Source organism: Bombina bombina, chromosome 1 (assembly GCF_027579735.1).
Source record: "Bombina bombina isolate aBomBom1 chromosome 1, aBomBom1.pri, whole genome shotgun sequence".
NCBI lineage: Eukaryota > Metazoa > Chordata > Amphibia > Anura > Bombinatoridae > Bombina > Bombina bombina.
The window spans coordinates 1,467,394,568-1,467,409,819 of record NC_069499.1 but is presented as its reverse complement, the minus strand read 5'-3'; the positions used below and the strand labels follow the sequence as shown (position 1 = coordinate 1,467,409,819).

The window sequence follows — 15,252 nt, the reverse complement described above, 5'->3', positions numbered from 1 at the left end:
TGGAGGGAGGGGTGGCAAGTAAGGGTACTTATGTTTATACGTAACGTCAGTATCAGGCTGTACTTGTATGTGTCAGGAGGGACACAATCATGTGTGCAGTGTTGTTATACCACTAGGTGTCGGCAGAGGGTGCAGTTTGAGTAGGAGGAGTGAGGTATGTGTGAGTCTGGATCTCTGCTAGGAGTCAGCACTGGAACAGCTCCCTTCATACTATTGCCCTGCAATCTTTGCAAAAGCCTTCGTGCACCTTGTACCCCTCTCACAGATGCGTAACGCTAGGACTCTGCTTTCTATAAGGGCTGTTGCCTGCTCTGTATTTTGAAGATTAGCTCCTAGCAAAAAGGATGATGCAAAAAAGACAGCTTCTGAAATCCTCCTGTCCTATGTCTGTCAGAGCATCCTGCATCTGCTGACCTCTCCTTTTCCCCTTCTCTCAAGCTTTCCTTTCTGTGCCTTGCTCTCCTCCATGCCTGGAAATGGGTAGAATTTTGCTTTTGGTTATGATGTCTTCATTTTTCAACCCAAGCTTTGCATTTAGCTCCCACTTCGACTCCGGTAAGTTTTAACCCCCTATAATTCTTGGTGACAATGTATTTTGCTGTGGAATTTGGTTTGTTTCAATCCATCCTCTTATGATCCCTGCCTCCCCTCCCCCCTTCTTTCTGCATATCCCTCCCCTCTGCGGATTGATGTTGAGGTTGGAAAGAGGAGGTTAGGATGAGATCTGGTACCTGCTTACTGGCTCTTGATTCCCCCTTACTACCCTTGGTTTGTAGCCAGGTCTAAGGGAGGGCTTCCTGTGGTTTTGTTATTTTATGCCTTGCACCAGATTGCATGTGCCTGGAATCCCTGGGTTAACAGCCGCTGCAGATCAAGCAGATGAGATGCAAGCTCTGCTGTGCCTCGCAGTGGAATTTAGGATGAAAGGAAGAACCAGCTAAAACTCAGGTAAAATCCACCCCCTGCAAATGTTAGTAAACATGTATGATGCATCCCTTAACCCATTCACAGCCTGCAGCTCAGAACCCCTGCTGCGAAGAAGCTGAACTGGGAATTTGTGTGTTAATGTTCCAGCTATCATGCAGATTAGATTATTATTGTTTTGGTTGATGTCATATGGTGATACAAATACATTACATGTTTTTGGTTTGCTATAATTCTAGGTATTTTATAGTAAGATGATGTAGATGATTTGTTGTCTTTTTAACAATGTTGACAGTTTGTAGTCTGTGTGGTGGTGACAGATTTGGGAGCAGCCTGTAAATAAGATTACATACAAAGTCTGAACTCTATAATATACCTGGCAGACAGAGAGAAACCTCTGACCTAGACAGGCTAAGTGCAGATGACTGTGATGTGGCAAAATGTGCTGGTGTTGTATGAGCTGCTTACATCACATATAAACATAGCAATTTAAAGCTGAAGCCTATGTCACACTTACAACCTTTTTAAACCCATCCTGAATTCTTCTTAGGACAGTAAATGGCAGCCATTTTGGGATACCAGACTGTACAATATGAAACTGGACCTCTAAAAAAGAAAGGTTGTATGGACTGGGAGAAATGTACAAGTCTGAATATGATGTTTATCAACTTTGAAACTCACCATTCCTAACATATTGGTTATAGTAAACAAATATGTTATTATGTTCAGGACAGTAAACACCTTTTTAATTACAGGACTTTTCTGTTGTTATAAGATAATATATCAGCCAAGTCTAAACAATTTCTAACTAGTTGGCATGCTGTTTGCTGCATCTGTTTTTCAGTAGCTAAACTCGACGCACCTTATTTGCAGGATTTAATTTGAGCTTGAGTCTGCAGACAACAAGGCTAGCTACAGTCATACAGTTAGTATAAAGTGCATTGTTTTGTTATCTGGATAAAGCCAATTATGGAAATATATGTAGCAGGGTTAGCCTCAAGGTGTCTGCATTGTACTTTAAAACCATGAGACTTAGAAAAAACACAATTTTCAGAGTAAAATTACATTAGGATCGTAGAAAAATGTCAAAGTGGTTACTGCCCTGTAAATGGTGCCCAAGACATATTTTATTGACAGTAATGGAAATGCATTAATCTCTGATCTCTGGGCAGTTTTAATTTAAAGGGATGTAAAACTCCAATCTTAACTCCAATTGAACTCAAACTTTAAATGTAAATGCTTAATTGTTCATTGTAAAATTGTTATTGTTATTGGATGATCCTTACAGTAACTCATTGTGTATGCCCATTATTGGCCACAGTAGACACAGTAGAGAAGATTAGAAAAACATACTCAAGAAGCTTTTCAAGGGGTATGTCCTTGGACTGCAATGCAAGTCTTCTAACAAAATGACAGTTTAAATAATTTTGCAGGTCCGAAGCAGTAGTTCTACTATATGTATATCCTGTTTGCAGAGGTTAAAGGGCCATGATTGTTTTAAGACTATCAACTTTACACTAGTGTGTGTTTAACCACAGGTGTTAAACACACAGTAGAAGTGCCGTCTAGGACCCATGCTGCACAACTCTGCTGTGTAACTAGCACTGCTGATTGGATCAGCCTTGGTTTCCACTGCACCTGCAGTGCTGTGTGGTTCCCAATCAACACTTCTACTATGTTTTTATCCTTTTGCGGGGGTTACACTCACAGTATTGTATGGTTGATAGTCCTAAAATTACATGCTCTAACAAATTAGAGCATGTAATTCTTCGACTATAATGGTCCTTTTTAAGGGCTTGATATTCAAAACCTCGCCGGCATGGAGAGAAATCACACAAAATCTTTGGAATTATTTTAGACCTTGTATTGTAAAGTAGAAGTCTCTGTTTCACATAAAGAACACCACATAACAACATAAACATTTCTCAAGGAAAAATTTGTTTCTAATTTTTTTTAAGGGCCTCGCTGTACCTTTGAGATTTCTTAGAATATCTCGCCTAAGCGGCAAGGTTTTGAATATCAGGTCCTAAGTCAGATAAAAGGTCAAATTATAATGAAAAATATGTTACCATTAGAATTTACTACCATATATTGCTTTGCAGCTTGCTCCAATAGCCAAATAATAAACTTGTGTATTTATTTCAATTTTTGTATATCCCTTCATTTTTAAACACTTCAGCAGGTATTTTCTATTCATGAGATGCAATAAAACCTTGCTGATCTCATCATAATTTTAGTGAACCTGGGTAGAGCGAAGACACAATCCTGTGTGAATTCTCCAACATTCCTTTAATGTTTAATAAAAATTCAATGGGACCACATAACCCTTTAGAGAACCCACAGGAACTCACATATCACCAATCTCTTTATAGTTTTTCTCTTAGGCCACTTGACCACACAGTAAATAGCTCTTCTTGTCTCCTTGGTCTTTTTAGTACTAGATGCTATTGCTGTACATTTATTTTTTATTATCTTTTAAGAAAGATAAAACACTGCAGGGCCTACTCTGACAATTTACCACAAGTAATAAGTACTGTATGTCCAGGAGTGGGCTTTTATTGCCTGTGCCGGTTTTCCCCACAACCCCCCCTATCTGTCTCCAATGTCTTGCACCTCTGGGTGTTAAATCCCAAAGATCCTGCAACAGCAAGCCCTCTGTAGCATAGCTTCCGCTCTGAAATTGTCTGTATGTTCCTGGGTTATTTATAGGAGTCTTATGTCAACCTTGGGACAGAGGAAATGGCCTGTACTTGGGCATTTCCTAAACCTGTAAATGGTAACGTGCTTCAGAAATAGATGTTTGTGCATCATAGATCCACACAAATAAATCATATGTACAGGTATGTAAATTTATATTTGGAAACACAGATATGCACATCATGTATATATACAGAACTCAGTGGTTTATTTAGGATTTGTGCTGCCCATGGCACTGAAAATGTTGTGTGCCCCCCCTCCCAGGTTTTAGGGCTTTTTTGGCCATAACAGTTTTTGGTCAGGGTGTAATTTGACTTTTTTTATGGCATTTCAAAAGTTAATGTTGACCAGGCTTGCAGAACACTTGCATACACCCATTTGGGTTGAATTAGCTTGTGTACACAGTTATGTATACTGTGTGTATATATATAATATATATATATATATAGAATGTATATATATATATATATATATATATATATATATATATATATATATATATATATATATATATATATACATACAGGGAGTGCAGAATTATTAGGCAAGTTGTATTTTTGAGGATTAATTTTATTATTGAACAACAACCATGTTCTCAATGAACCCAAAAAACTCATTCATATCAAAGCTGAATAGTTTTGGAAGTAGTTTTTAGTTTGTTTTTAGTTATAGCTATTTTAGGGGGATATCTGTGTGTGCAGGTGACTATTACTGTGCATAATTATTAGGCAACTTAACAAAAAACAAATATATACCCATTTCAATTATTTATTTTTACCAGTGAAACCAATAAAACATCTCAACATTCACAAATATACATTTCTGACATTCAAAAACAAAACAAAAACAAATCAGTGACCAATATAGCCACCTTTCTTTGCAAGGACACTTAAAAGCCTGCCATTCATGGATTCTGTCAGTGTTTTGATCTGTTCACCATCAACATTGCGTGCAGCAGCAACCACAGCCTCCCAGACACTGTTCAGAGAGCTGTACTGTTTTCCCTCCTTGTAAATCTCACATTTGATGATGGACCACAGGTTCTCAATGGGGTTCAGATCAGGTGAACAAGGAGGCCATGTCATTAGATTTTCTTCTTTTATACCCTTTCTTGCCAGCCACGCTGTGGAGTACTTGGACGCGTGTGATGGAGCATTGTCCTGCATGAAAATCATGTTTTTCTTGAAGGATGCAGACTTCTTCCTGTACCACTGCTTGAAGAAGGTGTCTTCCAGAAACTGGCAGTAGGACTGGGAGTTGAGCTTGACTCCATCCTCAACCCGAAAAGGCCCCACAAGCTCATCTTTGATGATACCAGCCCAAACCAGTACTCCACCTCCACCTTGCTGGCGTCTGAGTCGGACTGGAGCTCTCTGCCCTTTACCAATCCAGCCACGGGCCCATCCATCTGGCCCATCAAGACTCACTCTCATTTCATCAGTCCATAAAACCTTAGAAAAATCAGTCTTGAGATATTTCTTGGCCCAGTCTTGACGTTTCAGCTTGCGTGTCTTGTTCAGTGGTGGTCGTCTTTCAGCCTTTCTTACCTTGGCCATGTCTCTGAGTATTGCACACCTTGTGCTTTTGGGCACTCCAGTGATGTTGCAGCTCTGAAATATGGCCAAACTGGTGGCAAGTGGCATCTTGGCAGCTTCACGCTTGACTTTTCTCAGTTCATGGGCAGTTATTTTGCGCCTTGGTTTTTCCACACGCTTCTTGCGACCCTGTTAACTATTTTGAATGAAACGCTTGATTGTTCGATGATCACGCTTCAGAAGCTTTGCAATTTTAAGAGTGCTGCATCTGCAAGATATCTCACTATTTTTTACTTTTTCTGAGCCTGTCAAGTCCTTCTTTTGACCCATTTTGCCAAAGGCAAGGAAGTTGCCTAATAATTATGCACACCTGATATAGGGTGTTGATGTCATTAGACCACACCCCTTCTCATTACAGAGATGCACATCACCTAATATGCTTAATTGGTAGTAGGCTTTCGAGCCTATACAGCTTGGAGTAAGACAACATGCATAAAGAGGATGATGTGGTCAAAATACTCATTTGCCTAATAATTCTGCACTCCCTGTATATATATATATATATATATATATATATATATATATATATATATATATATATATATATATATATATATATATATATATATATATAAAATACAGACGGCTAGCCTGCCGCTCCCTGCAGAGACTCAAAAAGTGCTGCCCCCTCCAATCTGCCACCCTAGGCAAGTGCCTTGTTTGCCTAGGCGACAATACACCCCTGACAGAACTATAAATTTATATATGTAATATAGGGCCAGAAAAATTTAATTAAAGTATGTTAGTTACTGATTGGTAGATATACAGAAGCTGCATTTATTATATATGGCGTTCATAAGTGAAGGCAATCAAGGTTTCTTTTAACTCCTAAAAATATCATTGGTTCTGATTTTGTAAGGCCATAGTGAAAGAGAACGAGAATGTTAATACTAGGTTAAACCGACAGTACAATCATAGCTCAGAATAAATATACCTATGTTATAAGCCTTTTCCAGTAGTTATCTAGGCTTGGAGATTCACAAAAATGAACAGATGATCAGTAATATTTTAAGAAATAGAAAGTCTTTTTATTTATTTTTGAAATACGTTTTTAGTGTTCTTCAGACAAAGGGAACAAAACAAATACAATTACCAAAATGAAGGCTATTCAAGCTCACTCAATATACTCATAAGATGCACCACAGCAAATACACAAAGTGTAACTTCAGAATTTGGGTAGAAGTTAATAAACAGAAACTCACATCTGTATATCCAGTACCTGAACCCAGTACCTCCCTAGTATTTCACCCAGATCCAACAGCTAGCCTCCAATGTATTAAATATAGTGTATAACAAGGGAAATGTGAGAACATTGTATCTTGCAGTATGGTTAGTGGTTGTTTTGATGTTTAGTGAAGAATGATGTAATTTAGCTTTTTTTGTTAATAATACATTAGTTATAGGGATGTGGCATAATTATAGTAATGAAGTATATTTAATCACAATGTGGTATAGCTAGCATTGTTGCATTGTTGTTCATTGATTTTATTATATAATTTATTTAGAACTTTTTTGCTTGCTTTTTTTAATGTATATACATTTAACAGCAAAACTGTTTCTTTTTTAACACTTTCAGTGTTTAAAGTGAAGGTCAAGTCTGGCGTTCTGGATATCATTTTTCAATCTATCAGCAAAAATCAATATGATGTTCATTCATGAAAATATATGAAAAGACAATAATAAGTTTTATTTTTTACTTGTTTGACCCGCTCCGTTTATGCTGTACAATCCGCCCGCCATAGTGCCTTCAGTGATTGACATATTTTCGCTCCTATCGGTATTTTACCCCCATGGCGTCCAGCCCCTTTTCTCTTTCGTCATCGCCACCCTATGCGCATGCGTTTATACAAACAGCGCATCATCATCGGCATGCTCGTTCATGTAACGCGCATGAGTTGTCAGTTCTCCTATCCATAGCAAAACCGCTTCAAAAAATAATAACAGGCAATTATGACAGCGCAGCGCATCTCACATACTTATTAATGTATATTACAATTGCTTTAAACTATTATTCAAGAATCTGGGTATCATTTTTTTAATTCTAATATTCCTTCTTTGCTAAAAAGCTACCGCGGTCAAGAATATTTGCACGATCCAGCACCATATTATAACAGTTTTGAAAATCGATAGAACTGTTTTTTTCTACAATAGATAGGTGTTTAAATATTAAAGTTGCACATTTTATATAATAGACATCGCTAATATATATATATGGCAGATCCAGCATAGTTATGGCACTTACTGGAACGCATGCGCCATCGATCTGAGGATACGCATGCGCAGTTCAAATCTATCACGGGTGCACGAGCGTAGTCCACTTCTAACCAACAAAGCTACGTCATCCGATAAGAATAAGGAAGTGTTGATGGGGCGGAGCGTATAGGGAAAACGGAGGTATAATATAAATACTGTTTATATGTAAAGGAATATTTTTTTTAGACATATAAAATAAGCGACTGCAATAATTTTACCATTAGTTTAGACATTAAGTCTTGTGAATAAGAAAAATTGACCTTCACTTTAAAGTGCATATGTTTGTTTTGTTTGTCTTCTAAATGTTTTGTTTCAAGTAAAGGAACTCATCATATTATCCAGGCTGTACCTTCTGCAGCTCGGTTATTGATCTCTTGGGGTTTTATGAAGGCCTTTAATGTATCAGACAGGAAGTTTTAGAGTCTCTTAGCTGTGTATTATCTAGATTTGTTTATATTCTATATGGCCGAAAGTATGTGGACACCCTTACTAATGAATCAGTTCATGTGTTTCAGCCACATCCCTTGCAAATAGGTGCATAAAATCCAGCACGTAGCCATGAAATCTCCACAGACTATCATTGGCAGTACAATGAGTCGTATTGAAGAGCTCAGTGACTTTAAATGTGGCACTGTCATAGGATGCCACATTTGCCACAAGTCAGTTTGTGACATTTCATTCATACTAGATCTGCCCCCGGTCAGCTGAAAGTGCCAATATTGGGAAGTGGAGGCAACAAGAGCCCAGCCACAAAGTGGTTGACCACACGGACTCACAGAGCTGTACTGCTGAATGCTTAAGCACATAGCACAATAAAATCCGCCTACCATCTGTTGCATCACTCACTATAGAGTTCCAAACTGCCTCTGGAAGCAACATCAGTACAAGAACTTTCTATCAGGAGCGTAATGAAATGGGGTTCTATGGCTAAGCAGGACTCCCATCAACAGGCGCAGTGCTGGCTGCACTGGTGTAAAGCTATTGGAGGAGTAGAAACGTGTCCTCTGGAGCGATGAATCACACGTCAGTATCTGGAAGTCTGATGGAAGACTTTCGTTGTGGCACATCCCAAGAGAACACTACATACCCCAATGCCTTATGGCTAATGTACAGTTTGAGGGGAGGAAGGATAATCGTCTGCGGCTATTTTTTAGGGTTTGGGCTTGATCCCTTAATTCCAACTTTGTGGCAACAGTTTGGAGAAGGCCCTTTCCCGTTCCATCATGAATTTGCATGAAGACATGGTTTGACGAATTTGGTGTGGAGGAACTCGAGTAGCCTGACCTCAATAACACTGAACAAACACCTTTGAGTTTATTTTAACTATGAAGAAATAAAGTATTTTTGTACTTTTATTAAGAGCGAATCTCTTTTTCCTTGTGTTTGTATGGCACAAATTCCCACAGACACACTCTAAAATCTTGTGGAAAGCCTTCCCAGGAAACTTGCGGCTGTTACAGCAGCAAAAGGGGGTGGGGGGTGGTCAACTCCATATTAATGCCCATGGTTTTAAAATGGGGTATCCAACAGGCTCATATAGGTATGATGGTCAGGTGTCCACATACGTTTGGCCATGTAGTGTATGATGCCCTTCTCTGTAAAGCTCTTATCCATCTATTTCAGTTTTGGCTATAGGCTTTGGCGGCATAATATGTATTTTTACAATATAAGATATACTGGTATATTGTCTACACTCCATGCTGCTCCAGATAAGGATACAGCCAATGATCTGCGTGTACACATGTAAGTCTATTCCTGTTTAGCTTACCTGCTGTATCCTTATCTGGAATGACTTTGACTATAAAAGGGTTAAAGACATCGTAAAAGAAAATAGTTTGTTTAAAAAAATGCTTAAAGATCTTTTTCAGATAGATCATGCAATTTTAAGCAACTTTCTAATTTACTCATATTATCAATTTTTCTTCGTTCTCTTGCTATCTGTATTCAAAAAGCAGGAATGTGATGCGTAGAGGCCGGCCCATTTTTGGTTGAGAACCTGGGTTATGCTTGCTTATTGGTGGGTAAATGTAAGCCTCCAATAAGCAAGCACTATCCATGGTGCTGAACCTAAAATGGGCTGGCTGCTAAGATTTACATTCCTGCTTTTAAAATAAAGATAGCAAGAAAACAAAGAAAAATTAATAATAGGAGTAAATTAGAAAGTTGCTTAAAATTTCATGCTCTATCTGAATCATGAAAGAAAAAAAATTGGATTCAGTGTCCCTTTAAACAAAATAAAACATTTTACTTTTACATTAGAGTGTCTTTTTTAATGTTTACTGTTTTGTGCACCGATTTTTGACTTATTTTCTGTTAAATTACAATTTAAGCAAGGGGTTGACAACTATTAAAATTTAGGTACAAACAGGAAGAAGATATATAAGGGTGTTTGTAGACATACAGCTGCTTTCTAATATGAGGTAACTATAGTTCAAAATGTTTAGTTTTATAGTTTAACTTGTGTTAATGTCCATTATCACTGTTTTTTGTTTACTTATTTATATGTGAGGAAATATAGTTTTTTTGCTGTTGTTTTTTTAGTGCATTTTTTCGTGTGGGTATTTTGTGTAATGTCTGCAAGGTTTTGCATTCTGTTTATTACCATAATAGTAAAAAAATTGCCAGCTCTAATTTGTTAAAGCATATCATTTTATAACTACTGACCCTACACTGCTGCTTTTTTAACCCCTGCAAAGGGGAAAGTAGGTAGAAGTACTGCTCGGGACCCACAGAGCACTGCTGGTCCCAAGCAGAAACTGCTGTTGATCCAGTTATTAGCACTAGTTACACAGCTGAGTTGTGCGATTAGCGCTGCTGATTGAATCAGCGCCAGTTTCTGCTTGTGCTTTATTATGGCCCTTTAAAGGTAAACTAAAACTTAATTTTACTTTTTCTTAATTTTTCTTTCTTTCATGATTTAGAAAGAACATACAGTTTTAAAACTAAAAAGTAAATTTTCTTCTATTATCAAATTGTGAAAACTAAAAAGTCTTTTATGTACGCTTACTGTGGTACCAGCTCCTACTGAGCATGTGTGGGAGTTCAGTCTGTGATTGGCTGACAGCTGTCACATGATACAGGAGGCTAGAAAATTAAAAAGTATCAGAAAAACCAATCTACAGTACTGCTCATTTCAAAAATAGAGCAGGTGCTCTTGCATTGTCTTTTTATTATGCATGCATTTGTGATTATGAAAGTCTAATGTATTTAATCGCTATTTAATCGCTATTTAATGAAAACAAATATCAATATTGTTAATTAGCGTGCAATCTAATATTAGTCCAGGATAAAACTGAAGTCCGTGGTAAAACTGAATTACTATTGAAGGTTTAGCGTGGCCAACATCACCTTATCGTGCCCTTTATTTTTAACGTATATCGCGGCCACGCTAAACATCACTCATATTACAAATTGAAGGTATTACAAGAATAATTAGCGCAACTTGAGCCTTGAAGTAAAGTGTTAGGGCTAAAACAAATACAAGTTTCACAAAACACATGTAAAACATATTAAAGAATTAAACTCATATATACACATATTTACCGGTAATAGAAAAGTAGTAGTTTTATATTGAAAAAAAAGTTTGAAAAGGTTTAAAAAAAGGGATATGGTGTATGTCAAGGTGTTTGACTGGGAAGGGAATATGAATTATTTTTATGTGTATGTATACATGTCTATATATGTGTATACATGAGTTTATATGTGTAAATATGAATTTGACCATATAAACACACACACACACATATATATATATATATATATATATATATATATATATATATATATATATATATATATATATATATATATGTATACAGTATATTAACTTTTGAGCCCTTTCCAGTCAAATACCATGAAATATGCAATCTAATTTTAAAAAATTTTTAGTATGTTTTTTTTTAAAAAATACTTAAAATTACTATCGACTAGATTACAAGTTTTGTGGTATGAGTGAAAAAGCAGCTTTTCATTACCGCTGGTATTACGAGTCTTGCAGGTTTAGCTGCACCGCACACTTTTTTGGCCAGAACGCAACGTAACTACCGCAGCTTTCCAAAAGTCCTTTTTCAATGGGACTTCCATAGCGCCGGTATTACGAGTTTGCCTGGGAGGCCAAAAAGTGAGTTGTACAGCCTAAAACGACAAGATCCATAACGTAAACTGAAAGTCAGTAGTTATGGCTTTTATGCTAAAACGCTGTAACATAAAACTCATAACTAAACTGCTAAAAAGTACACTAACACCCATAAACTACCTATTAACCCCTAAACCAAGGCCCTCCCGCATCGCAAACACTAAAATAAAATTATTAGCCCCTAATCTGCCACTCCGGACATCACCGCCTGTATAATACATAAACATATTAACCCCTAAACCGCCGTACTCCCGCATTGCAAATACTAGTTAAATATTATTAACCCCTAATCTGCTGCCCCCAACGTCGTCACTACCTACCTACACTTATTAACCCCTAATCTGCCACACCCAACGTCGCCGCCACTATACTAAAGTTATAAACCCCTAAAACTAACCCTAAATAAATAAAATAATCTAATAAAAAATTCCTATCATTAACTAAATAATTCCTATTTAAAACTAAATACTTACCTGTAAAATAAACCCTAAGATAGCTACAATATAACTAATAGTTATATTGTATCTATCTTAGGTTTTATTTTTATTTTACAGCTACCTAGCTAAAGTAAATACAAATTTACCTGTAAAATAAAACCTAACCTGAGTTACACTAACTCCTAACCTTACACTACAGTTAAATAAATTACATTAATTAAATCCAATTAACTAAATTACAAAAAAACAAAACACTAAATTACACAAAATAAAAAATAAATTATCAGATATTTAAACTAATTACACCTAATCTAATAGCCCTATCAAAATAAAAAAGCCCCCCCAAAATAAAAAAACCCTAGCCTAAACTAAACTGCCAATAGCCCTTAAAAGGGCCTTTTGCAGGGCATTGCCCCAAATAAATCAGCTCTTTTACCTGTAAATAAAAATACAAACAACCCCCAACAGTAAAACCCACCACCCACACAACCAAACCCCCCAAATAAAAACCTATCTAAAAAACCTAAGCTCCCAATTGCCCTGAAAAGGGCATTTGTATGGGCATTGCCCTTAAAATGGCATTTAGCTCTTTTTCTGCCCAAAACCCCTAATCTACAAATAAAACCCACCCAATAAACCCTTAAAAAACCTAACACTAACCCCCGAATATCCACTTACAGTTTTCGAAGACCGGACATCCTTCCTCAACGAAGCGGCAGAAGTCGTCATCGAAGCCGGCAGAAGTCTTCATCCAAGCGGGCCGAAGTCTTCATCCAAGCCGGCAGAAGTCTTCATCCGGCGCGGCTCCATCTACAAGACAGCCGGCGCAGAGCATCCTCTTCTTTCCACGGCGACTGAAGAATGAAGGTTGCTTTAAGTGACGTCATCCAAGATGGCGTCCCTTGAATTCCGATTGGCTGATAGAATTCTATAGAATCCAATAGGATTGAGCTTGCATTCTATTGGCTGTTCCAATCAGCCAATAGAATGCAAGCTCAATCCTATTGGCTGATTGCATCAGCCAATAGAATTGTTTCACCTTTAAATAGAAATTATTTAGTTAGTGATAGGAATTTTTTATTAGATTTATTTTAATTATATTAAAGTAGAGGGTATTAGGGTTAGGGTTAGACTTTGGGTTAGGTTTAGGGGTTTATAACTTTAGTATACTGGTGGTGACGTTGGGGGCGGCAGATTAGGGGTTAATAAGTATAATGTAGGTGGCGGCAGATTAGGGGTTAATAAGTGTAATGTAGGTGTCGGCGGTGGCAGATTAGGGGTTAATAAGTGTAATGTAGGTGTCGGCGATGTCAGGGGCAGCAGATTAGCGGTGTTTAGACCCTGGGTTCATGTTAGGGTGTTAGGTGTAAACATACATTTTTATTTCCCCATAGGAATCAATGGGGCTGCGTTATGGAGCTTAGCGCTCCTTTATTGCAGGTGTTAGGCTTTTTTTTTCAGCCGGCTCTCCCCATTGATGTCTATGGGGAAATTGTGCACGAGCACGAAAAACCAGCTCACCGCGGCACTGGTATTGGAGTGCGGTATGGAGCTCAATTTTGCTCAACGCTCACTTCTTGCCTGCTAACGCCAGGTTTTTGTAAACCTGTAATAGCAGCGCTGTAGGGAGGTGAGCGGTGCAAATAACTTGCAAGTTAGTACCGAGCAGCTCTTACAGCAAAACTCGTAATCTAGCCATATGTTTTTAACTTATAAAAAAAAAAAAAACTGTTTATTTTTAAATACATATTTTTTTTATATATATATATATATATATATATATATATATATATATATATATATATATATATATATATATATATATATATAAACACAATATATACATATCTATAAATATTCATATAGATATAATGATATATATATATATATATATAAATGTATAGTACAAAAAATATACAGATATATAGAAATATATTTAAAAAATAAAAATAACCTTTATTTCAAAGTGAAGAACATAGGTATTTGATGTCTTCCTAATGCACCTTCGGCTTTAGCACAGTTGGCCTAGGGCACCTTTGGGTTAGTACTCGAGCGAAAAAAGGAAAAGATTTTTTAGAGTGCCCCATAGGAGTCTATGGGGAAAATGAGTTAGCGTGGACGCTCTATAAAACCTCCAGATGTTAGCACTTCTAGGTCTTACGCTAAATTTTTATTTTCAACTTGTAATAAATACCAGCGCAAACAGGAGCGCTGTTGATTTACCTTGAGCGCACTTAGCGCTCAACAGCACTTACTTAGGGATTTTTACAACATATATACACATATAAACACATAACTACACCAGTGAATACACATATATACACATATAAACACATAACTTCACCAGTGAATACACATATATACACATATAAACACATAACTACACCAGTGAATACACATATATACACATATAAACACATAACTACACCAGTGAATACACATATATACACATATAAACACATAACTACACCAGTGAATACACATATATACACATATAAACACATAACTACACCAGTGAATACACATATATACACATATAAACACATAACTACACCAGTGAATACACATATATACACATATAAACACATAACTACACCAGTGAATACACATATATACACATATAAACACATAACTTCACCAGTGAATACACATATATACACATATAAACACATAACTACACCAGTGAATACACATATATACACATATAAACACATAACTACACCAGTGAATACACATATATACACATATAAACACATAACTACACCAGTGAATACACATATATACACATATAAACACATAACTACACCAGTGAATACACATATATACACATATAAACACATAACTACACCAGTGAATACACATATATACACATATAAACACATAACTACACCAGTGAATACACATATATACACATATAAACACATAACTACACCAGTGAATACACATATATACACATATAAACACATAACTTCACCAGTGAATACACATATATACACATATAAACACATAACTACACCAGTGAATACACATATATACACATATAAACACATAACTACACCAGTGAATACACATATATACACATATAAACACATAACTACACCAGTGAATACACATATATACACATATAAACACATAACTACACCAGTGAATACACATATATACACATATAAACACATAACTACACCAGTGAATACACATATATACACATATA

At 36.6% G+C, this 15,252-nt stretch overlaps 1 protein-coding gene across 4 annotated transcripts in view; it reads left to right on the top strand.

The window, feature by feature from the left end:
• Positions 1 to 212: 212 nt before the first annotated feature.
• The window catches only part of AATK (apoptosis associated tyrosine kinase), a 234,073-nt gene continuing 219,033 nt past the window's right edge, over positions 213 to 15,252 (top strand). For 2 of the 4 annotated variants that reach the window (XM_053706663.1, XM_053706646.1), the window contains exon 1: positions 213 to 555. In XM_053706663.1, the coding sequence (XP_053562638.1) occupies positions 477 to 555 (79 nt within the window). In that variant the 5' untranslated portion in view covers positions 213 to 476. Of the gene's footprint in view, positions 556 to 789; positions 949 to 15,252 lie in introns of those variants that run through there. The other 2 variants (XM_053706654.1, XM_053706681.1) reach the window with 2 other exon arrangements.